We start from the raw sequence: 27141 nt of genomic DNA on the forward strand, positions 1-27141 counted from the left end.
TTGCCACACCAAAAGGCGTATGCTGGTATTGATAAAGCCCGAATGGGCGATTGATAACTAGAAGGCATGTAGATTCCTCATTGAGCGGCAGCTGTAAATATGCCTCTTCCAAGTCAATCTTTGAAAAATAATGGCCCCGAATTAATTTGGCTAACAGCTCTTCAGAGTGTGGCAAAGGATAGGTATCAATGATCGGCTGTGCATTAATAGGTTTTTTGCAGAGATGTAATTTACCTGTAGCTTGTTTGAATATCACCAATGGTTTTCACTATTCACTGGAAGAAACAGGTCAAATAACATTCTGCTTTTACATGGTCCTGTAAAGTTACTTGTACTAGGCAGGCCCGGAAAAAATGAGGGTGGGCAGACTGTTTCATCATAATATGAGCTTGATTCTATTGCACAACCCAGTCTTGGAGAAAATAGAGATAAAAATTTGGCACAGAGAGCATCTAACTCTTGATATTGAACGTGTTCAGAGATCAAATGCAATTCATCATGGATGGACAGCCCGAACAGTTTGAAAGCATCCAAACCAAACAGATTATCAGTGTAAGCATTGTACAGAACTAAAAAACCTAAACTCCGTCTGAACAGGTCATGAAGGTCCAACGGTACCAACTGGCTGCCATGTCATCCTCAGCCCACATGTGTCACTGGAAGCAGGTATGGAGGGGCATGTGGTCAACACATCACCCTCCCGGCTGTATGTACGAGAGCTGATCGCTACTTCTCAGTCAAGTAGCTCCTCAGTTTCTCTCACAAGGGCTGAGTGCACCCTGCATGCCAACAGCACTTGGCAGACTGGATTGTCACCCGTCCAAGTGATAACCCAGCCCGACAATGCTTAACTTGGTGATCTAATGGGAACTAGTGTTACCACTGTGGCAAGGCCCCACAACTAGGAACGTTAATGAATGAACCATAGCCTTGTAAGTCATAGGTGCAGAAAACTGTCCAAGGATGTGAATCTGTTGTTTGCTATTACTCACCAGCCTGTGTGACAATGGAATTAGAGGGGGCGCACCCAGATCCACATAAGTTTGAGAATTCACCAACATTGCCGCTGCACCTGTATCCGCTTGCATCCTCAAAGGTTTTTTTAAACACACACACACACTTCAGTGTATAACTTGCTTTGAGACACCATAACTGCTGATACATTCATCACACCCATGTTTGTTCCATCCTCACTTAGGTTTGGAAAGGAGTTATATACAGAAGCAATGTGTCCTTTCTTATGGTACCTATAACACACTGCTCAGCACCTGGGACATTTATGGTCCATTCGTGTGAAATGAAACAGTATGGCATGAAGGTAGCAGAACACGAGGCTGTTGCTGTTGCGACATGGACTGTTGTTGTTGCGAACAATGATTACCTATATGGTGCAGAGACATCTGCTGGACAGCTGCAACAGCATCTACGTTCCCTTGTGAACTGACAGAAGTTTGTCATATTCATAAAATTTTTCTATTATTTGTCTAATAACAAACAGCTTATGCCTGTACCTGTATTTGGCCAGAAATCACATTGATATTCTCTGAGGGTATCTTCTGCACACTTTTTATCCTGTCATCCAGCACTCCAGAAAACATCTTATGAGCCATTTGCTATGCTTTTATAATTTTCACATGCTAACGTTTCTCCCTTCTTATAAAGCATGTAATTAAATTCCCTTTATAGACTTTTGGGATATGTAGGGGAGACCAAGACAACCGTCTTTAGTGTAGGAACTCTTGTCCAGTTTTCCCACTACCTGCAAAATACCACAACACACGATGCTATTTGACTCCTGCTTGTTGTCTGGGTCCACTTACAAGTAGGGGTCGATGTGATGAACACCAACATCAGCACAGATAGAGTACCTTCATACCATGTTCCGGTACACACAATCATCAGTCCCTGGTTCATCAGCATCCCCCACAGCCATAACCCATGTCAGTAGGTCTTCATTGGATCTAACAGTGGCCTCGTAACTGAAGGATTTCATGTGACCCCATAGGTAATAGTCACAACCTATCCAATGTTGCCCAAACTGTTAATCCAGATGATCTTGGACCGTACGTAGAAAATGAGGTGGTGTGTCAGCATGCTGGAACCACATGTGTTGCCACTCATGGATAGGCACATCTTCCAAGAGCCTTTGGTGAATTCCAAGTACATGGCACCCTTGAGGTATGGTGGAGGAAGGTGTGGCCCAATCGCACATCCATCGAAGAGCCCTGTCCAAATGTTCAGACCTTATCGTTCCTGAAACTCATAAAGGGCCGCAGTATGCATGTTTTCATGAGCCCACAAATGACAGTTATGGGACTTGGAAACACTTTTCCTAGTGAACTTGGCTTCATCCACGAAAAGGATCTGCTGCCAGAAGCCAGACTTGTCCGCACATTGATGAAAGAACTACCTGCAGAAGTGGGCTCGTGATGCAAAATCCTGTGGCTGCATTGCATATGCCTTCTGGGGGTTGGTATGGGTGTAGCTGCTGCTCATGCAGAACACAATAGACGGTTTGGCAATCAACATTCAGTCTACCAGGTATGTTTCTGATACTCATCATTGCATCCTCTTCCACTGCATCGAGTACAGCCTCTTCAAACTCGGTTGTGCAATGCTGCCTAGGAGCACCACAGTCAGCCCTGCTGGTGGTCAGTGTACCCGTCTCCAAGGTTCACTGGCACCTTAGCAAAGAGCAAGTGCAAAGGTGTCTGTCAGTGTGGAAAACTCTTCCAACTGACAAGCAGCCCTCCTATTGCGCCTAGCTTCACTGTACAATAACATCATGTCAGTGTATTCCACAAATGTGTTGTTCACCATGGTCAACATCAACACACTAAAATGAAATGTACACACAGCTTGCATCATGTACTGTAGTGAATGATTACTACTGTACTGTAGAACAGTATGAACAAAAACCAAAGCACAGCAGTAAGTACAAACCTCTCGGGGCGATCTACAAACTCAGTTGAATGGCAGGTAAACAAGCATGTAATGGGCATGGGGAATCAGGTGAAATGTGCTGTGGTATCTCATGTATTGCAGGAAAATGGTACATTTCCATACAACTTAACTGTCTTTGTCACCACTACAACTCCTCAATGTTTGTTAAGGGAATTTAGTTATACCCTGAGTACAGGGCATATCATCATATTCCTGTTTTCCAGTCCTCAGGGATGCTTTCATTTTCCCTTGTTATACATTAGTGGATGTATCGTGTGTATTAGAGGTAGAATGCCACACTTTATAAATTCTGAGACTATCACATCTTCACCAGGTGGATGGTTATTTTTTAATTTATGTCTCATCGACTCCACCTCGTGAATTGTTGGTATTTTCGCTTCTTCCCTTTCTTCTTCTCTTGCCTCTCAGTTCTCCTCCTGTTCTTGTGGGTTCTTGATACCAGGTTTGAGTTGGTACTAAACATATCTTCAAAATATTTTGCCCATATCTGCAATATTTTTGTTCATCTCTAATTATCTTACCATTTATATTTTTACATGCATTTTGTGTTAGTTGAAAATTTTCTCTGTTTGATTCTAATGGATGATACAATTTTCATGTTTCTTTCTATTTTTAGTTCTTCTATCTCTTGAAATACAATTTTCATGTTTCTTTCTGTTTTTAGTTCTTCTATCTCTTGAAATTTTGCTTTCGGTCATTCCTTTTTTTTCTTTTACTTTCATATCACATGAGCATTAGATCTTAATTCCTTATACACATTTCTTCTTGTCGCCCTCCATGTCATTCTTCGTCTTGCTGCATTTTTGTGTTCTGTTGCTAGTCTACATTCATCATCACACCATCTATTTCTTTCCTTTTTCCTTATCCCAATTCCGCTGCCTCTTCCACCACTTTCTGGATCCTGCTCCACCTATCTTGATTTCCAAGTGGTTCCTCACCAGATGTCAGACATCTTTAATTTTTATTAAGTATGTTTTTACATCTTTGGGATCATTTAATTTTTCAGTAATACAATTTGCTTTTATTTATTACAGATAACATCTCTTTCTCAACATAGTGGTCTGAATCACAGTTTGGAACCCAGCAGCTACAAACATCTATTACTGACATGGAATATTGTAATTTTACTAACACATAGTCTGTTTCGTTAACTATTCTACTTGACTTCTATATTCCAAGATGTATTCATTTTTATGGAAAACAGGTACTCTTGATGAGTAAATTACTTGTAGCACCAAACTGACATAACACAGCTCCATTCTCATTAGTTTCATCATGTAAAGTGTATTTCCCTGGCACTCTCAGCATTCATTTCGCTTAGCCTCTGCATTAGAGGCTCCCAAAACTAGCAATAGGTTGTAGTTTTGTACATGTACTTTCATGATCTTCACAAAGCTGTTCTTTTATTCTTTCTTCTGCTTCCATTATTGGTGTGTATACTGTTATTATTGTCACAGTCCTGAATTTCCCTCCTGTTCTTGGTCTGCTTAGTCTTTCATTTATAGGTTCAAGTTCCAAAAGACTTCTCCTAATCTCTTTTTATTATACACCCTGTTCCAAATGGACTTGTTCTTCTTTCTGGTACACTATACAGCAGAGAATACTGAGATATATATATCTGTCAAAGCCCTTGCAATCTCACTTCTAGTAGGAACACAATATTGTACTTAAACTTCCCAATATCTTCAACTGTTTCTTTCGTTTTTCTGTAGTTCATCATTTTTTGTATATTCCACATTGCTATTGCCAAATCTGTTGTCCATTTCCTTTGCTGAAGTCATTTCTGTACATTCCAAGGCTCCCATTGTGGTTCTGTAATATGACACTTTTACATTGTGACTTTATCGGCTCCCCACCCAGTGTCCGTGCTTGAGGACTTGGATATTTTTATTGTTTATTCCTCTAGGAACTTTGAATTTTCTATGCCTTTTGAGCTCTCCTATCCAGTAATGTGGGACACACTTTGTCTGGCTCCTCTGCTGAGGCCTGTCTGGCTTGGGAGGCCCTGCCAGTAGCTAAGCTGCTGCTGGCGTAGCCCTCAGCTTCTCTGAAGTACACAAACTCTGTTGCTTGACAATGAAAGTGTCTTTGAAAAGGTGGTGTCCCATGGGAGGGGTGTGAACAAACACTGTGATTTATTGTTATGTCCTGTATGAAGTTAACCTAAAGTTCATCTTTAATTTTTGAGAAGTAAGTTGTGTCTGAAAGGTTTCTCTTCCAATAATTAAATTTTAATTAGCTCTTTAGTATTTTTTATGATCTTCATATGAGTTGGTTGTAGAAGCCAAAATTGTCATTGAAAGTACATGGAAATAACTGCCTTAATGCTCCCACTTCGGAGTATTGTATGGTTTATAAAATGCGATATTAAACCATAATGTTTCTGTATTATCAAACACATTGCTAATGAGAGAAACTTGACTTCATTGTCTGTTTTACTCAAGATATCAGTGTTGTCAACGGAATTCAGTGTCAGAAGTTGAAAACTTTCTTTTAGGTTGAAGCACTGTGTGTGAGCTTTCATATAGTTTCTGCTGTGCTAAACAGCATATACATATAAAACAGTCATACCAAACTTTCATGGTACCGGTACATGTTTGATGTGAAATTCAATCACAACAGTTCTGTAGAGTGATTTTAATATTCTGTGCCCTTGCAAAACTAGGAGAATTGTCTCAGGTGTTCAACATTTCAGTTTCATCACATGATCATTTCAAACATAGCTGAAAAAATAGAAGATTCAGCATTAAGAGTTACTGGGCTTATGTGAAGAAAATTGCATAAAATTAATGTATTGGCAACAATTAGTGGGTTATAGAAGAGAAGTATATTTTATTCACAGCAAGAATTACAATTTCCTATTCACCATATAGCGGAGATGCTGAGTCGTAGAGAGGCACAACAAACAGACTGTTCCAAATAAAGCTTTCGCCAGTAAGGCTTTCGTCAAAAATAGACGACACACACACACACACACACACACACACACACACACACAAAAGCAAATGCAGCTCACACACACACGACGGCAGTCTAAGGCAACTGTGGCTTACAGGCTGAAAGCTGTGTTTGGAATAGTCTTTTTGTTGTGCCTATCTGTGACTCAGAATCTCCGCTATATGGTGAGTCACAGCTTTCCTTTTCGTAATATTGTTACATGCCATCCTGGATTTTCCATTGTTTAATATTTTATTCATTAATTCACAGTTCACAGTCTGTAAGTGTTTTTATGTTATGATATTCTTTTGAAAATGGGCTTGTTTTTGCAGAATGAACGACGACTTCTAACATTCTATTTTCCAAAAATGGTAATAGTTGGTATGTTGTGGTTCTCAGCCATTACTATGGCCACGTGGCAAAAGATAAATGAAGTACAAGATCCAACGTACAGTTACAAGTTGGACACTAGCCACTTTTATGTGAGTATTCCTGCATTCTGCTGGTCGATAGTTTTGTAACTGTATATTTTCATTCACCATAAGACTTCTCTAATCAGTACATATAATTAAACTTTTGATACTAGGGAAAGTCAACTGCAACTGCTTACAGTGCAGTTAGCTGTGTTTCCTTACTCATTCCATTTGTAGCTCTGTTGCTATATGTCTCTATATGTCTCAAATTAGAGGTGTTAGAAAGAAAATTCTGTCACATCAGCAAATTCAACAGTACGACTTTGTATGTATGTGGTACTGTCAGCTGATGAATTGTCAGTGGTGTCAATTGCAGACTGAGTGATCAAGGCATAAGGTTTGTGCCTGTTTGATAACAGCCACATGCTAAATGCATGTGTCACTATGGTGTATGAGAAAGGGTTGCCAGAGTATATGACACACATGGAAGAGTACAAATGAATTGGTGATCACAGAGACTTAAGTAGTCCATTTTCTAAATTTTCCAGGACAACAAAGAACTGTATATTGCTTCCAAACTGAGAACAAGTGTCATGATATTTTTTACTAGCTCAGCGCACTTGGTACTTTGCTGATGTAAAATATATGGCCTACGCAGATTTTATTTTATTTTATTTTATTTTTTTAACTGGGTTTTCAAGTTCCTTTCATGTTGCAACACTTTCTTTATATCCAACCAAGAAGCAAAATACCAATTTTCATAGATTTAGCTTTAAAAATTTTTTAATATATCAAAATATTTCCTTAAAAATTTTTGTCCACTATTTCCCCCATTAGTGGTCGAATTTCCATAAACATAAACAGTGAAATAATTTTTTTTTTTTTTTTATTTCTAGCAGAGAAAGTAAATACAAATTTTCATAGGTTTACCTTTGAAAACGCTTTCATCGTGAAATAATTTCCTAGAACTTTCCTTCCCTGTTTCACCCCCTTAGGGGTAGAATTTCGAAAAATCACTTCTTAAATGACACCTGCGGTATTAGATCAACACCATCTCCAAATATCAAGTGACTATCTGTTGCGGTATGGACAGGGCGATGATGTGTCAGTAGGTCAAGGCATTGTCTCTATGTATTTGTATAGATATATGCATCTTATATACAAGGGGTATTCGGAAAGTAAATTCTGATCGGCGGTGAAATGGAAACCAGAGTGAAAATCAAATATGTTTTATTTGCAACAGTAAGCTACAACTTCCAGATATTTGTCTACATAATCACCCCTCCAACTGAGATATTTGTTATAGCATTGTACCAACTTTCCAATACCCTCATCATAGAAATCCATGTATGTGCCAGAATGTTGTCTTCATAGCCAGTGGTTCATGAAAACAGATGAAACTCAGAGGGGGCCAATTACGGGCTGTATTGTGGGTGATCAAACACTTCGCATCGAAAATGCTGCAGAAGCATCTTCATTGCTCCTAGAGAATTATCTTCAAGAAGGAAACACATGACATTTATGTTATATGGGCTGCATAGCTTCAGGTGAAATCTTATCAGGCCTCGTACTTGGTGGGGGATACTATTTTCTTGGCACCTTCATGTGCTCACTGTGCAATCAGAACTGAAAAGAGTGACATGATGTGATAGACTGGCATACTAGAGACACTGCCCATCACATCTGTGCAAAGTTTCATTGGATTTTTACAGTGGTTTCCATTCTGCGATCGATCGGAACTTCCTTTCCAAACAGCCCTCATAGAAAAATACAATGACGTGAGTAACTTCTCAATTTGGTTTCAGTTGCAGTTTTCAAAAGTAAATATTCAGAAAAACCTTACATTGTGTCTGCACTAAGTGAATAATGCTTGAATGAATTTAAAGAAAAAAAATATTGTATTTACAGGATATAAATATTTTATAATCAAAGTTAATGGAACTCATTCAGCCATATTTCCTAGATGAAAAACAAACATGGAAACATTACAAAACACATGACATTTTCAGCACTTTTTAAAAATACATGTTGTAAATATAATGCCATGCAAAACAGCACACTAGAAATTTTTTTTTCAGGAAGACAAGCAATAAAATCTAGTGAAATCCTGTTGTATAGCTGGGTTCTGTGTGGGACATGGTAGCCGATGCACAGTGACCAATTTTCATCCAAAGTGCTGGGTGAGTTCATTCGTTTTTTCAGAAGGGGAAACTGACAAGTTCACAATATTTTTGCTGGTTGGCGATGAAAGAATCATGGCACACACCCTGCAATATTTCTCAAACAATTTTATGGAAACTATTTGGTAAAAATATTTCATTTTTGCCTTACTTATTTGTCAGGTTCATAACGATATGACCACCATTTCATTAATGGTCATAGTTATAGTGATATTTGCATGGACGTAAGACACTGCAAGACATATGAAAAAGTTTGCAATGAAAATTAGGGATTACATTTATTTTGGGTTGGTTGTGTATTATATAATACACACATCAAAAGAAGTTTTCCATCAACCCAGTTCCCAGAACTCCTGAAGATAGATGTTGACTGTGGATACTGTCACTAAACCTGCCCAAAGATGTAAACAACTATACATGAGCAGTGCCTATTAGATAGAGGGGTTCCGACAGCTGATCAGTTCCAGTCGTTACACAGGAAGGAGGTTCATGGTTCGTGTTGTCTTTAAACATGCCTAGATGGTCAATACCAAGGTTTGATCACGTCCGCATTGTTACTTCGTGCCAGGAAGGGCTCTCAACAAGGGAAGTGACCAGGCATCTCGGAGTGAACCAAAGGCGATGTTGTTCAGACATGGAGGAAACTCAGAGAGACAGGAACTGCAGTGGATGACCACTACCGTAGAGGAAACTCAGAGAGACAGGAACTGCAGTGGATGACCACTACCTACGGATTATGACTCGGAGGAATGCTGACAGCAATGCCACCTTGTTGAATAATGCTTTTTGTGCAGCCACAGGATGTGGTGTTATGACACAAACTGTGCGCAGTAGGCTGCATGATGCGCAACTTCACTCACGACATCCATGGCGAGGTCCATCTTTGCAACCACAACACCATGCAGTGCGGTACAGATGGGCCCAACAACATGCTGAGTGGAACGCTCAGGATTGGCATCACGTTCTCCTCATCGATGAGTGTCACATATGCCTTCAACCAGACAATCATCGGAGATGTGTTTGGAGGCAACCCGGTCAGGCTCAATGCCTTAGACACACTGTCCAGCGAGTGCAGCAAGGTGGAGATCCCTGCTGATTTGGGGTGGCATTATGCAGGGTTGACGTACACCACTGGTGGTCATGGAAGGTGCCGTAATGACTGTACAATACGTGAATGCCATCCTCTGACCGATAGTGCAACCATATAGGCAGCATATTGGCGAGACATCCGTCTTCATGGATGACAATTTGTGCCCCCATTGTGCACATCTTGTAAATGACATCCTTCAGGATAACATCGCTCGACTAGAGTGGCCAGCATGTTCTCCAGACATGAACCCTATCAAACATGCCTGGGATAGATTGAAAAGGGCTGTTTGTGGACGGTGTGACCCACCAACCACTCTGAGGGATCTATGACGAATCACCGTTGAGGAGTGGGACAATCTGGACCAACAGTGCCTTGATGAACTTGTGGATAGTATGCCGCGACGAATTCAGGCCTGCATCATTGCAAGAGGACTTGCTACTGGGTATTAGAGATACCAGTGTGTACAGCAATCTGGACCACCACCTCTGTCTCTGTATTGTGTTACAACATGCACTGTGTGGTTTTCATGAGGAATAAATAGGGCAGAAATGATGTTAATGTTGTCCCTATTCCAATTTTCTGTACAGGTTCTGGAACTCTTGGAACTGATGTGATGCAAAACATTTTTTAATGTGTGTATATTGTTGCATTTGAAATTTAGCTCAGCTTTTTTTTTTTTTTTTTTTTTTTTTTTTTTTTTTTTTTTTTTTTAAGGCTTTGGTGAAGGTCTCAATTCATCACCAGTCTCGAGAAAGTTGACCTGATGTAGCATACTCATTTGTGATCGTGCTGTGCCTGTGATAAAACCAGAGTGAAATGTCCATAATATCTTACCTCATATTTCATAAGTAATAAGAGATATCTAAAAGAGATTTTGGCAAATGATAGTACACAAAGAGGAGAGTATTTTGCCATATGTTTATTATGCAGAAATTCATTGTGTGCCGTGCTATTCGACTAACTACAGACTTTCAACGAAAGGATTTAATTTTTAAGAGCCACCAATAGCTGGTGAAATGAGAAAATCTGTGGGTTTGGGAACAGCATGATTGAAGACATTACATGTTATTTTTGTACAGAGGTGTGCTTTTCATAAGCCACTGACCTTATATTTCCTCAGTTCCTCATTTAATAAACTAATAAATAATTGTCTCAAAATTCTCTCACAGTTGTGTCTGCACAATATGTTAGTGATGTGACAGCAAGAGGACTGTATAGGTTTTACTCAAAATTCGCCATTCAGGATTCTTCTCTGAAAGTTACAAATGATTAATAGGCCAAGCATAAATAAATTGCTGCATTTTCAGTGGAATTCTTTTTAGATACTAACCAAAGCATACCACCCCTTCTACATCCAGATTGTGCAATACCTTGGCCCACATACCACTCTCCTCTCCCTCCATGCAAGTATGTAATATTTACAAAAAATGTGAGCTTCAGTTTAGAATGGCAATTCCCATCCAGCACTTGACATTTTCCCTACAGTGCCTGACCCTAATCCCCACCACTATAGCTGTCCCCACACATGCCCTGCTGACTGCACATCTGCCGGCCATGGTATTTTGTGCGGAGTGTACAGAGTGTTTCAGCAGGAACAGTATATGCTTTAGGAGGTGGTAATATAGACAACTTTTTCGTTGGTTACAGAGATAAATTTGAATTTTGTTTGTGGATACGCCAGTTGCTTTGTGTTTATTTGTGACTGTCATTTTTGTTTTGATTTTGAAGTTGTCCTGGTGTTTGTATAATTGAATTTTTCAACTTTAATTGTGGTTGTGATATGTTGGCCAATTCTACTGTATTAAGTATTCTATACATATTTACAGATGCTGAGTTTGCTGATATGGTATTTGTGTATGGGTCTTGAAATGGAAACACTGGTGCTGTTTGTAGAGAATACAGTAGACAATTGCCTAACTGCAGGATACCCAATTAAGAGTGTTTATTCATGTTTTCACTACACTGTGTGGAACTGGTGCAATGCCCAGGAGTCATCTGAAGGTGCAAATTAACATTGTGTGGTAGAATGTGGTCCTTCAACAAGCACAGATTGAATTTTTACATGTACTGGTGTTCCACATAAGTTCTCTCTCTCAACATATCCTGAACTCTCGCATTCTGGCTTCAGCTTCCGCTAACCTGTTCCCACTGCCTCCCTTTTCCTTTTCCTTTCTCTCATTTGTCCACACCACCCCTTCTACATCCAGATTGTGCACTACCTTGCCTCACACACCACTCTTACCTCCCTCCAATGTGCCCCCCCCCCTCTCTCTCTCTCTCTACGCCTCCCTCCTTCCTCCCCCTTCCCCCTCCCCATTCTGCTCCCCCTCAGTTTCCCCCATCCCTCTCTCATCCTACAGAACTTTTTGCTTTACTCTTTTCATCTTCTACAGCCAGGGAGTCATTTGACAAAAAACCTACCTCTTTCTCACTGCCCTCTCCTTGCCTCCTTCCTTGCCTTCCCCACCCCCAACACTTCAAGCAGCTGCCTTCAGTAATTGAGTATCAATAATCAGTCTTTCTGTGGCCAGGTAGTGTTCATTTCAGTGTCTGTGTAATTGTGTGTGTGAATATGTGTAAATTGGTGTGAATGTTGTTTTCTGTTACATGTTTTTGTGCTCCGTGCATCAGTCTGCAATAGGTGGGTGGTTGCCTTTCCTTTGTTGTATGTATTGCTCCATCCAAGTATTTCCATTATTATCATACAGGGTGTTTCAAAAATGACCAGTATATTTGAAACGGCAATAAAAACTAAACGAGCAGCGATACAAATACACCGTTTGTTGCAATATGCTTGGGACAACAGTACATTTTCAGGCGGACAAACTTTCGAAATTACAGTAGTTACAATTTTCAACAACAGATGGCGCTGCAAGTGATGTGAAAGATATAGAAGACAACGCAGTCTGTGGGTACGCCATTCTGTACATCGTCTTTCTGCTGTAAGCGTGTGCTGTTCACAACGTGCAAGTGTGCTGTAGACAACATGGTTTATTCCTTAGAACAGAGGATTTTTCTGGTGTTGGAATTCCACCGCCTAGAACACAGTGTTGTTGCAACAAGACGAAGTTTTCAACAGAGATTTAATGTAACCGAAGGACCGAAAAGCGATACAATAAAGGATCTGTTTGAAAAATTTCAACGGACAGGGAACGTGACGGATGAACGTGCTGGAAAGGTAGGGCGACCGCGTACGGCAACCACAGAGGGCAACGCGCAGCTAGTGCAGCAGGTGATCCAACAGCGGCCTCGGGTTTCCGTTCGCCGTGTTGCAGCTGCGGTCCAAATGACGCCAACGTCCACGTATCGTCTCATGCGCCAGAGTTTACACCTCTATCCATACAAAATTCAAACGCGGCAACCCCTCAGCGCCGCTACCATTGCTGCACGAGAGACATTCACTAACGATATAGTGCACAGGATTGATGACGGCGATATGCATGTGGGCAGCATTTGGTTTACTGACGAAGCTTATTTTTACCTGGACGGCTTCGTCAATAAACAGAACTGGCGCATATGGGGAACCGAAAAGCCCCATGTTGCAGTCTCATCGTCCCTGCATCCTCAAAAAGTACTGGTCTGGGCCGCCATTTCTTCCAAAGGAATCATTGGCCCATTTTTCAGATCCGAAACGATTACTGCATCACGCTATCTGGACATTCTTCGTGAATTTGTGGCGGTACAAACTGCCTTAGACGACACTGCGAACACCTCGTGGTTTATGCAAGATGGTGCCCGGCCACATCGCACGGCCGACGTGTTTAATTAATGAATATTTCGATGATCGTGTGATTGCTTTGGGCTATCCGAAACATACAGGAGGCGGCGTGGATTGGCCTCCCTATTCGCCAGACATGAACCCCTGTGACTTCTTTCTGTGGGGACACTTGAAAGATCAGGTGTACCGCCAGAATCCAGAAACAATTGAACAGCTGAAGCAGTACATCTCACCTGCATGTGAAGCCATTCCGCCAGACACGTTGTCAAAGGTTTCGGGTAATTTCATTCAGAGACTACGCCATATTATTGCTACGCATGGTGGATATGTGGAAAATATCGTACTATAGGGTTTCCCAGACCGCAGTGCCATCTGTTGTTGAAAATTGTAACTACTGTAATTTTGAAAGTTTGTCTGCCTGAAAATGTACTGTTGTCCCAAGCATATTGCAACAAACGGTGTATTTCTATCGCTGCTCGTTTAGTTTTTATTGCCGTTTCAAATATACCGGTCATTTTTGAAACACCCTGTACATACAAGAGTATGGACAGACATTGCATGTGGGCATCCTGTATCCTTATTATTTACAGTGGATTCAACACCTCCGAGGAGGAGATGAAGGTAGGCAACTGAAATTTTGTCATTGGTTAGTTGCAAATCGCTGCAGAATTCCAGTAATATCCTTTATTAGTGATGCAGCACTCATTTGTGAAAGAAACTGTAATACTTGTAACTAATACTGGTGGACCACCAAAAACCCACTGTGTTTTGAGGAGAAACATTTTCAAGAATCCTTTGTGAATGTATGGTGTGGTATGCTAGACAGTTGTGTTGCTACCCCATTATTTAACAATATTAGAGAAGGAAAGTTGCTACTCACCATATAGTGGAGATGCTGAGTTGCGATAGGCAAGAGATTCACACAATTATAGCTTTTGGCCATTAAGGCCTTTGTCAGCCATTGACACACACACACACACACACACACACACACACACACACACACACACACACACACACGCAACTTGCACACACGTCTGCAGTCTCAGACAACTGAAACCACACTGCGAGCAGCAGCAGCAGTGCATGATGGGAGTGGTGACTGGGTGGGGGTAAGGAGGAGGCTGAGGCGGGGAGAGGGAGGGATAGCATGGTGGGGGTGGCGGACAGTGAAATGCTGCAGTTTAGATGAAGGGCAGGAAAGAAAGTGGGGAGGGGGGGGGGGGGGGGGAATAAGTAGCGAAAAGGAGAGAAATAAAAACAAATGAAAAGACTGGCTGTGGCAGTGAAATGACAGCTGTGTAGTGCTGGAATGGGAACAGAGAAGAGGTTGGATGGGTGAGGACAGTGACTAACGAAGGTTGAAGCCAGGAGGGTTATGGAAACATAGGATGTATTGCAGGGAAAGTTCCCATCTGTGCAGTTCAGAAAAGCTAGTGTTGGTGGGAAGGATCCATATGACACAGGTTGTGAAGCCGTCATTGAGATGAGGGATATCATGTTTGGCGGCATGATCAGCAACAGGGTGGGCCACTTTGGCCACAGTTTGTCATTGCCCATTCATGCAAACAGTCAGCTTGTTGGTTGTCATGCATACATAGAACGCAGCACAGTGGTTGCAGCTTAGCTTGTAAATCACATGACTGGTTTCACAGGTAGCCCTGCCTTTGATGGGATAGGTGATGTTAGTGACCGGACTGGAGTAGGTGGAGGTAGGAGGATGTATGGGATAGGTCTTGCATCTAGGTCTATTACAGGGGTATGAGCCATGATGTAAGGGCTTGAGAACAGAGGTTGTATAAGGGTGGACAAGTATATTTTGTAGGCGCGGTGGACGGCGGAATACCACTGTAGGGAGGGTGGGAAGGATAGTGGGCAGGACGTTTCTCATTTCAGGGCATGACGAGAGGTAATCGAAACCCTGGCACAGAATGTAATTCAGTTGCTCCAGTCCCAGATGGTATTGAGTTACTGTCCGCCACCCCCACCATAGTATCCCTCCCTGCTCCAGCCTCCTCCTTACCCCCATCCAGTTGCCACTCCCATCGTGCACTGCTGCTGCTGCTCGCAGTGTGGTTTCAGTTGTCTGAGACTGCAGACATGTGTGCAAGTTGCGTTTGTGTGTGTGTGTGTGTGTGTGTGTGTGTGTGTGTGTGTGTGTGTGTGTGTCTGTTACTGACAAAGGCCTTAATGGCCAAAAGCTATAATTGTGTGACACTTTTTGCGAACAGGATCTCTGCTATATGGTGAGCAACAACTTTCCTTCTCTAATATTGTTACATTTCATCCTGGGTTTTCCATGGTTTGATTTTTACCCCAATATTTGAAATTTCGTGAGAATGGGCTTCTATCATTATTGGAAGAGGTTTCTTTCATGCAAAAGACGGATATGTTTTTCCAGCTTAGAATTTTTATTTGAACTAATCTACACTACCACCTAAAATATTTACTATACTTTCTGAAACATCCAATATATTAATACTGAAGAGCCCCAGAAGGGCACGTTGAGAGCTGGGAAGCTACATGAAATCATCAGTAAATTTGTTGACAGTTTCAAGTTCCCTCCATTGTGAATCATATTGAAAGTCCATCTATTTACTAGGTAAAAATTTAACTTTCTGTTGGGCTACAATAGTCTTTCGGAGTGATTTGAGGCTTAAGGACTTTCTACAAGTTATCAAAATCCAAATTATCGGGATTCAAATTATGACAGTTGAAACTAAGCACATGGATATTTGAGTATGGCTACATACTGTTCTGGAACATACAAATGGTCATGTTTCTTGATTTTTTTCTTTATTATAGCTAAATCTCAACCATAGGGAAGAAAGAAATGGCATTTAAAGAAAAAATAATGCATCACGTTTTTGAAGCATCTCTTCTTTGGCACACCCTCAGTGCTACTTTCACTGGAGCTACTTATGAAATTTCTTCAGGAAACAGCACAGTCTTTGAAAGTGGATATAATGAGAACACATTGTTGTAAGCTCATCCTGTGTCAAAATTGAACACAGATGCATAGTACCATGCCACATCATTGTGATTCCATCTAACGATTGGAACAAAAACCATACGAGTTGCTCTCTGACATTATTTCTGTAATAGTTGAAGGCTTCAATGTCCCAGTATCTCCAAATGAGGCAATTTATGTTGACCCCAGACAAGTCCATCAATGCTATAAAATGTGTACAAAAAGTCTAAAAGTAAAATAGTTGACCAACAGTCCAATTCTGAATGTACTGCACATACTGCAGCTGTACCCCTTCCGTGCCACAAATTCAGCTCACTTTTGACCTCCTACCATGTTTAGCTGATAATTACTGCAGTAATGTGTGGGAGTGGACATCAGTTTCACACCCATGTAGCTTTCACTAATGAAGCCTTTCATTAAACAGCCCAAATAACTTGTTTGGGATTATGTAAATTTTAATGCCACAGTTATAAGACTATCAGCAATGATATGAATTGTGAACAGTTTTTTAATTGGCATGTATTTGCATCCATACAAACAAATTTAATGAGTATACTGTATTTGTAAGAGAAAACCTCCTGCATATATCAGAACATGGCCTTTTTGTTTTTTGTTGGAGATGTGTGTCCAATGTGAATTTGAGTAACAGTTTCCTAATTGTTTCCAGAACATCAGCAACCTTGTTTTGGCTGCCAGCAAATATCTTAGGTTAGAACCTTTAACTGAAGGGTTTCCTTACCAATATTGCTTACCTTATTTTGATGCTTCTGTGATTTTCCATTATACATAAAAGTTTGTCTGATCATTATCTTGTAGAGAGTCTGTTAAGAAAAGGAAAAGAGAAACTTAAATTCTTTATGCAGCAGTGAACTGTCCTGGTGTCTTGCACTGTATCCCTCACAACCTCATTGTCTTACAGCATCAGTATTTCATTTATTTTCCAACCTATTATTATTTGTGTCCTGATGATTTTTGGAGCTGGTGATTCTTGCAATGTCTGACTTATAGGACTTGAAATTCTTGCTCGACAGCTGAGAAAACATTTATGAAAACTTCTGAAACAAGCAGCCGATTGAAATGGTACACTGGTTAAAGCATTGACCCCACATCTGGGGCACTGGTATTCATTTCCCTGTGGGGCCATCCAGAACTAGCTTTTCCATTCTTTTCTTAATTGTTGTAAGGCAAATGTCACATTCATTATTCAGAAAAGGACATGATAAATTTCCTTCTCCATCTTTCCCAAAACCCATCTGTTGGCTCCACCTGTGATGACCTGATTATCAGCAAATACTAAATGTCTGCCTTCGGTGAGACCTACATTCCCAACACGGACATGTCCGTGAAGGCTTAAAGTAGTAGTCACAAAATTTGGTAACATGGGGCTGTTGCGATGTACAGCTTGGCATACATAAATGAATTCATCTTCTGCAAGCAGTCTTTCCATTCAAATCACAATCTTTTCAAGTCTCACAGGAGGCGTGCCAGAGATAAGTCCCTGCAGTCACACTATCCTCTGTGTCCTCGGTGGGTCAGATGGATAGAGCGTTTGCCATGTAAGCAGGAGATCCTGGGTTCGAGTCTCGGTGGGGGCACACATTTTCAACTGTCCCCGTTGACTTATATCAATGCCTGTATGCAGCTAGGGGTATTCATTTCATTGTAATGTCATTCTAATGAGCTCCATGGTCACCGATGGTATCTGTTCTTTTGGACATGATTAAAACAATATCATTTCTCAATGCAGAAAGTGTAGACCTCTTTAGTAACAAGCTAGGATCATTTCTATTGTTTTAATCCCAAGACAACATTATTCACACACTTTTTGTGTTATTGATCATTAGTTTTAAGTAGTTAGGCTTATGTCAATCAAATAATTCAAAATCGTCCTACTTCTGCTCAGCTATTTTAATTTTTGTTTCAGGGTTTCAAGGTTTTTTTCTTCATAGCATGTGGTGTCTATTTACTGTACCTGGTGTGCCTCATATTGAGGGCATACAGTGAACTTCGTGCCATGCCTTATTTTGGTAAGTTGTTCCTTGTAACTTAAGTAGTTCCTCCAGTTTCATTAATTCCTGTTTGCTAACCCAAGATACTATAACAAAGGACTCCCTGATTTTAAAATTAAATAACGTGAATACAAAGACTGCTAGAAGAATGTAAATGGCCATGTTTATTGTGGAAGGTCTAAGAATTTTATTTTATTATTATTTTGAGCTTTTCCCCATTACAGAGGCTTATCTCCAACATAATAATTTACTTGGAAATTACAATACAAACAATAAACGTTCTTAAACTATAATCTCAAAATATTTCTCCAGGTGTTTCCATCTTGTGTGTCCTCTTCCTCTGCGCCCATTCTCCTCATTATGTGCTGTACATTTTGGAGCCAGGTTGTCATAGGTCGTCCTCTTCTTCTTCTCCCCTCCGGTTCCCACTCCAGTATCAGTTTTGGTATTCTGGTTTTCTCCATTCGTCGTACATGCCCGTACCACTGTAATTTCTTCCTATCCATTACGTCATATATTCTTTCTTTTATTTCCATTCCCCTTATTACTTCGGTGTTCCTTATCTTTTCTTTCCTGGAGATTCTTGCCGATCTTCTCCAGAAGTCCATCTCTAGAGCTTGTAATTTTTTAATGTGCTTCATGTTAATTGTCCAGGTCTCCGTTCCATACAGAACCACACTCTCTAATATGGATTTGTATATTAATTTTTTAGTTCTGCTCATTACATTCCTGCTCCATAAGACTGAGTTAAGCATCCCAATGACCCTCCGTCCACTACTAATTATTTTATTGATTTCTGACTCTGATTTTCCCTCGATTTCTAAAATAGATCCCAAGTCACAGAAAGTGTTTATCTTTTTGATTTTCTTTCCTTCAATGTATAGCTCATCTGAATCATTAGTCAAGTATTCTGTTTTTTGGTAATTAATCTTCAAACCCCAAGTTTTGTATGCTACTGCTAGTTGATTGCACATATAGTTAGCATCCTCCCCATCTTGTGCTACGACTGCTTGATCATCAGCAAATAATAAATGATGTAGGTAAACTCCATCTCTTATTTCTAATCCCATACTATTACATTTACGAGACCATGTTCTACGGCTAATATCTATATAGATTTTAAATAATGATGGTGACATGGGACAGCCCTGTAAAAGGCCTTTGCTTGTTCTAAATTTCTGTGAAAGTTTATTACCAACTTTCACTTGGCAAATGTTATCTTTATACATCTGTTGTATTATTTTAATCAAGGAAGGGTTTATGTTTGCCATATGTAGTGCTCTCCAAAGTAATTTTCTTGGAACAGTATCATACGCTTTTTCTAGATCTATGAAAATTAATCCTATATTTTTTGATTTTTCCCTGAGTTTCTCCAAAATCTGTCGTAATGTGAAAATATGGTCTACACATGATCTCCCAGCCGTAAATCCACATTGTTCTTCTTGGGTTCTAAAATTTTTTTCTCTCAGAATTTTATACAGAAGTTTTGAAATAGTAGTCACAAAATTTGGTAACATGGGGCTGTTGCGATGTACAGCTTGGCATACATAAATGAATTCATCCTCTGCAAGCAGTCCTTCCATTCAAATCACAATCTTTTCAAAATCTTGTAATGTGTCAATGGAAAGGGATTCAGCTGTCACACAGATTGTTAGTTAATTTGTCCAGTGCAGTGGGATAGTTCTGGTAGGCAGTGTCTTTCGATGTACCCCAAAAAAGTAGTCACAAGGAGTCAGATTGGGTGAACATGGAAGCCAGTCCACACCTGTGCCATTGAATTTGGCTTAATCCATGGTAGTAATCCCCCGTCTTCCAAGGACCACTCGATACCTGGTCGGTCTTCCCAACAGTTCCTGTGTGGCAACAAATTGTTCAAAAATTTCCACTTAGGGCCAATAATGCCTCTGCTGTATCCCACACCCCAAACAGAAACTCTTCACACAAAACACCAGTTTTGCTTCTTCACTATCATTCAGGTGGAAGCGTGTGTCATCTGCGAGCGTGAGCCAACATCAGATCCTTCATTATTAATTACTAGCAGCAGTGCCCGACATTGCCCAGGATGTTTAATATCTGCCACACTAAGTGATTGGCCCTGAGTCTTGTTGATTCTCAGAGTGGATGCAAGCCATGTGGGAAACTGCAATAGCTTTAAATCAAAGGCCATAATTGAGTTACTGGGTGTCAATGGAATGCAATGAATGAATACATCTTCACGTACAAAATTCATAAATATCGGGTTCTAGGTTTCTGGTTCTGATTTTTGCAAATATGCAAGGTATGTAAGAAAATTGATGGAACTGACTAACAACAGTGCAAACAATCTGGCAGTGCAGTGTTGTTCTACTTGTGTAGACTGGTCTGTTCATCTCTTCCAGATGCTTAGTCTGAGAAACTGTCAACCAAGCATTTTACAAAGATGTCCTTGAAACATTCAGGAAAAGGGTGGATCGAGTGAGACTGCACATGCAGACAAGTGGGTGCTGCATCATGACAACATTCCATGTCGCAAGACACTTCCATCATAGAATTTTTGACCTCAAAGGGCATTCCTGTTGTGAATTTTAAAATTTTCCCGGCGAATTGACTGTTCAAACAAATTTCGGGCTTGGAGCCGGTCGTCGTCCAATACTTCACACGATATTTCAACTGGGCACCTGCCAGTCATCTTCAGGTGAGCCGTCGCAGACTGGCGAGAACGTCGTCCGTTCCGCAGTATGTAGCGTACTGTAATTATTCTGCACACGCGTCGAAAACTTGATAGTTGAACCACACTGCCCGCCAGCAGCGCCCTCACCGGTGGAATAGCGGAACTCGGTCACCCTCTGCGTTGCTGTTTGCCACGGCCATTGACGCACTCTGTCGTCTTCGATTTGAGCAAATCGTGGAGATGATGGGATTCCATGCACTGTCCAGCTGGTAGCTGCTGTCACGGTTTAACAGATTTTCCACCAGTCGTATTTCTACGGATTCTTTAATAATGGAGTCCCAGCAAGACGTTGCTGTGGAAAAAATCATTGTTTTCTCATACTCCATTGAATGTCCAGTAGAAATACAATGTTCAGCAATAGCGGACTTGCTTGGCTGCAAAAGGCGGGTGTAACGTTGATGTTCACTGCAGCGTTCTTTCACGGTGCGTGTGGTTTGACCTATGTAAGCCGTACCACATTGGCACGGTATCTTGTAAATTCTGGCCTTTCGTAGTAACAGATTGTCCTTAACTTATCCCACAAGGTCCGCAATCTTCGATGGAGGGCGGAAAACCACTTTTACCTGAAATTTTCGGAGGATTCTTGCTATTTTGAACGAAGTGTTGCCAACAAAAGGAAGGAAAGCTAAAGATTGTTCTGGCATCTTCTCCTCTTTATTCTCTTCCTGCTTCTTAGTTTTAACTGTTGGTGCCCTGTTAATCTGCCGGATGGAATACCCATTTTCGCTGGATACTGTCTTTAGATGGGCGAGTTCTTGAGGTAAGCTGTCTAGATCTGAGACAGTATGAGCTCTATGAACAAGTGTTTTAAGCAAACTCATGGTTTGTGATGGGTGATGGCAACTCGATGCTTGCAGGTACAAATCAGTATGAGTGGGTTTCCGGTAAACTGAATGCCCTAGAGAACCATCATTCTTCCTTCGAACCAGGACATCCAAGAAAGGCAAACAACCATCTTTCTCTATTTCCATGGTGAACAGGATGTTGCTATGAATGGAGTTGAGGTGATGTAGAAACTCCATTAATTTATCTTCTCCATGAGGCCACACTATGAAAGTGTCATCCACACACTGCCAAAAAACTGTTGGCTTCAGGGCAGCTGATTCAAGCGCTCTCTCTTCAAAATACTCCATAAAAAGGTTGGCCACCAAAGGAGACAGGGGGCTACCCATGGCGACACCGTCAGTCTGTTCAAAATATTTTTTTGACGCATGCACAGAATAGTTACAGTACGCTATATATTGCGGAACAGAGGACGTTTTTGCCAGTCCGCGACGGCTCACCTGAAGATGACTGGCAGGTGCCCAGTTGAAATATCGTGCGAAGTATTGAATGACGACCGGCTGCAAGCCCGAAATTTGTTTGAACGGCATTCCTGTTGTTCCACAGCCCCCCCCCCCCCCCCCCCTCCCATTCATCTGATATAAATGCTCGTGTTTTTTCTTTTCCTAAAATTGAGAAGCGTCTTAAAAGGATCTCATTTTGGGGTTCTGGAGAACATTCAAAAGAATGTGACTGACTTGTTATTAAGGCCCTACCAATTGAAGCCTTTCAGCACTGATACCAAGGCAAGAACAGTGAATCTGCCAGTATGTAGCTGCTGAAAGGGACAAGATCGTTGTTTGAAAAAAATAAAAGATTTGATAGATAAGAAATCAGTCTTTACTTTTCTCACACACCTCGTTCACCAATTTCACGCCAAAAGTTTAGTAATAACAATTATGTCATAGATTATGCTTTGATTCCTTTTTAAATTACAAATTAAAGTAATATAACTATAATGTGTAATGTACCTTTCAAGTGATTGTGTAATGTACCATTCAAGATATTTATGTCCGGAAATGCTTGGTTTCCATGCTAAAGACCGTTTATTCAATCATACTTTGCTACAGAGACTGATATCTAATGGGCACTGTACCATGCAGCCACAGTTACAGTACCCATGGTTTCCTCCTAGATGATGGTACTATTCCTCATACATCATGCCCAAACTTACTCTCCTCCCATATTAATTGGCAACATTGTGTCCAATGCACTTCTCTTGCTGACTCACCCGGTGGTGGTTGTGCTACGGCATTGTACACTATATTCTGTATTCAAATCTAGAGCTTGCTGACAAAGTGTTTGCTTACAGAAAGGCAAATGGCAATGGGCAGCGGACAGCAAGGTTGTATCAGGAGACCTGTCCCTGCCAGCAACCCCAGCATTAAATGTTTGCAACAGGGTTTTGCCGTTTGTCTGAGACAGGCTCATTTCCGAAATCAGGAAATCATGAAAGACATACCCATAATGTTCAGACACAAGGCTTGGAGGAAAATGTGATTAAGACTGTGGAATGCGACTGCCATGTCAGTAACAGGCAGTCGGGCTGCCAGTGTGGGGTAAGCCAGATGACCATGTGGAACATTCTCAATGACAGTTGTTACTGCCCTTATCATGTATAGTGTGTGCAGGTCTTACATGTGACAGACTTTCCACATCACGAGCAGTTTTGTCACTGTTTCTTCGCCAGGCAACCTCAATACTGGGATTTGTGTCATACATCCTATTCATGGGTGAGACCACCTTTATGCAGAGTGGTATCTTTCAACATTCATAACAATTATCAGTGGGATAGTATGAAGAACCCCCATAGTATGGTGGTAGTGAATCATCAACATTGATGCGACTGGAATCTGTGGACCAGGATAATTGGCAACCGTATTTTGGGACATCTTCCTTCCACATCGTCTAAAATGTCGGAACTATTGGTGTTTCTTGCAGGTGACTTTGCCTCCCCTGCTGGAAGAAGTGCCATTGATGATTCGAAAGGTTTAGCCCACTTTGCCATCAATGTCCTGACACATCTCGATAGTGTCTTCCCTAGTCAATGGACCAGATGAGGGGTTCCAGTTGCATGGCCTGCTCGTTCACCGGGTCTCAGCCCATTCAGTTTCTGGTTATGGGGCCATCTCGAAAGTATCACGTATAAAGAGCCCATTCCAGATGTGGAGACACTGGAGCAGTGTATTCATGCTGTCTTTGACATTGTTCGGATGCAACCTGGCTGAGTGAACATGTGAGATAAGAACATGCTACGGTGTACACGTGCATGCCTTGAGGCATGTGAAAACCATTTTCAACACATACTGTAACCGTGGCTGCATCGTATAGTGCATATAAGGCCACAGTCTCTGTAACAATGTAGGATTGAATAGATGGTCTGTAGCGTGGAAAACATGTGTTTCCAGACATAAGTTCATTAGACCTCATTTGTTCCGTATTCTTTCATCAATCAATCACCCTGTATATGAGTCTGGTTTGCAGGGACAGGCATTTGCCACACAGCAACAAATGACCCGGTAACTTTGTGGATTTTGAATGGAAACGTGTAGACTGTTTCTCAGTATTGAAAGCTTGCTGGAGCACTTCAAACTGTAATCCTTCAGATGGATATTCTCAGAAGTTGCTAAATAAGTTCAGAAAGTATGATGACATTTTCAGAAATAACTACAGTTATATGGGGCGGCCACACTGTCTGTTAGGTTTTGTTGACGAACTTACGAATGGTTTTCTCATCCTTTTGGAACTTAATCATGTTTGAAAACTATACCTTATTGCTGCAATACTTTGTTCTAACCTGTGATATTGCAGTACCATAAACTCTTTGTTATTCAATGGAATACTTCTACATCTACATCTATACTCTGCAAACCACTGTGAAGTGCATGACAGAGGTTAAATTTCCATTGTTATTATGGCTTTTTCCCGATCCATTTCCATATGAAGTGTAAGAACAATGATCACTTTAATGACTGTGCACACCCTGTAATTAGTCTAATCTTGTCTTTGTGATTCCTGTGGGAGTGTTAAGTACAGGGTTGTAATATATTCTTAGGTTCAACACTTAGGTTGGTTCTAAAAATTTTCTGTCTTCGTGGAATAATTTTCATTTGTCTTCAAGTGTCTGCCTATCCAGTTCTTTCTTCGTGTCACTCTCCTGTGGGTCGAACAAACTTGTGACCATATTTGCTGCCCTTCTTTTATCCATTCATTATCCCTTGTTAGTCCTATTTGGTACAGGTCCCACACACTAGAGCATTATCGTAGGATGAGTCATATTAATGTTTGGTCTGCAGTGTCCTTTGTAGACTGATTACATTTTTCTAGTATTCTACCAGTTAACCACAACCTGCCACCTGCTTAACCTCCAACTGACTGTTCCATTTCATATCCCTACAGGTATTTGTATGGACTGGTTGCTTCCAGTTATGACTCTTTGATATTATTATCGAGGGATGCTGTGTGTTATTCCCTCCCCCCCTGCCCCCCCTCCTTCATTTTGTGAAATGCATAATTTTAAAGTTTTGGACATTCGAAGTAAATTGGCAGCCTTGCATCATTTTGAAACCATATCACAATCTGACAGTTATCTGTACCGCTTTTTTCAAACAATGCTTCATTATAAATAACTGCATCATCTGCAAAAAGTGTGAGGTGACTGTTAATATTATCTGCAATGTCATTAATATACAACATGAATAGCAATGGCCCCAACACACTTCCCTGTGACCCACCTGAAGTTACTTCCACATCTGATGATGACTCTCCATCCCAGATAACTTTCTGTGTTCTCCCTACCAAAAAATCCTCAATCCAGTCACAAATTTTGCTTGATACCCCCAACATGATTTCAACTAGTTCCTTCGGTACCCTTATATCTTTTCATGTTTGAAAGGTGGAATACATTGCTCTGGGCCTTGGAGTGCAATTTATAGGCGCTACGCTACATGTTGTGATTATAGTGCCATCTGTTGGTAGATTTTGTAACTACTATTTTGAAACTGCTGTATAAAATTCTTAAAGCTTTCACATTAAACAAACCATTTGTTGCATTCTTCTATCTGTCTTTATTTTCATGTTGTCTACATTTATAATGAGAGTCCTTTGTTGGACGCTACACTTCATCAGCAGAATAAGGAAACAGTAAGGCCTATCTTGTAACAACAGTAAAGTAGTCACAAGTATGGAAACCTGCAAAAAAGATCTGTGAAACACGAAACCTTAAAAAAAATTGATTATTTGTAAAACAATAAAAATCTATATGTATTTAATACCTTATATAATTCCAATTATTCAGGAATGTCTTCTGTTCTTAATTAACTCACATGGTAGTGGAGATACTTCAAACAATGCACCTTTGTAGATTACACTACATTTCACCATTTACTATTTTATAATTGTTTCATGCAACCTTTACCAGTTTGCTTCTGCTAGCTGTCATAAGGTGTGTCACTATTCCTCTGTTTTTGTTCCAGATATGCGGCTCAAATTTTTGACATTGTTGATGCTTATTGTCTTGGCAGTAAGTCTTACAATAACTGTACTTAGATTTGGAGTAGGTATACTGGAAGATAATTTTGTCGCAGAATTATCTACCAACTACAAGAATTCTGCAGAATTTATGTCATTTTATGGCCTCCTCAATTTCTATTTGTATACAATGGCATATGTGTATTCTCCTTCAAAAGGAACAATATTTGGTAATTATGTAACCATAAAACATCCTTGAAGTGTAGCTAATTTGAACAGTGCAATATGTTTGTCTAATGAGATGTTTTTTTCATTGCAGAATCTCCCATTACCAAAGATAATCCAGCATTTTCCATGATAAATGACTCTGATGAGGATGTTATTTATGGATCTGATGAGGAAAGTAGAAGACCACTTAATCGTTGCAGAAATGATGATGACAGTGATTGATTGAGAATTTTTTACTGCTATTTGATTATTACCTGAGGACTGTTGTATTAAATAAATTGTTTTTATGTAAAACAAATACTAATGTAGTTTGTGTTATTTTTCTAATCCCTCCATATCAAAAAAAGGGTATCTCAATGGTTTATACTGTTAAACACTGATACAGCTTTGTCGTGTGGTGTATTTTAAAGTAAAATTTCCTTGTACAAAAATGAGATTAAGGGTGGAAGACTTGTTTAACAAAACAAGATAGTATTAAAAATTAAGCTACATGCAGGACTGTTGCTAAAAACTTACTCTTTTCTTTGCTGACTGTGAATCTCCAAGCACTGTTGAAAAATTGTTTGCCTTCACTTAGCATCTTCATGGAAAGGCTCTCCAAAATAAACATTAAAGTATTTTTATTTTTA

General features: G+C 40.4%; 1 protein-coding gene across 1 annotated transcript in view; it reads left to right on the forward strand.

Moving 5' to 3' along the window:
• The window catches only part of LOC124595551 (transmembrane protein 181), a 231276-nt gene extending 204466 nt beyond the window's left edge, over positions 1-26810 (forward strand). The window contains exons 10-13 of the mRNA XM_047134331.1: positions 6234-6383; positions 18198-18300; positions 26290-26514; positions 26604-26810. Of these exons, the coding sequence (XP_046990287.1) occupies positions 6234-6383; positions 18198-18300; positions 26290-26514; positions 26604-26734 (609 nt within the window). The 3' untranslated portion in view covers positions 26735-26810. The remainder of the gene's footprint in view (positions 1-6233; positions 6384-18197; positions 18301-26289; positions 26515-26603) is intronic.
• Positions 26811-27141: the final 331 nt, after the last annotated feature.

The sequence above is a fragment of the Schistocerca americana genome, chromosome 2 (assembly GCF_021461395.2).
Source record: "Schistocerca americana isolate TAMUIC-IGC-003095 chromosome 2, iqSchAmer2.1, whole genome shotgun sequence".
Lineage (NCBI taxonomy): Eukaryota > Metazoa > Arthropoda > Insecta > Orthoptera > Acrididae > Schistocerca > Schistocerca americana.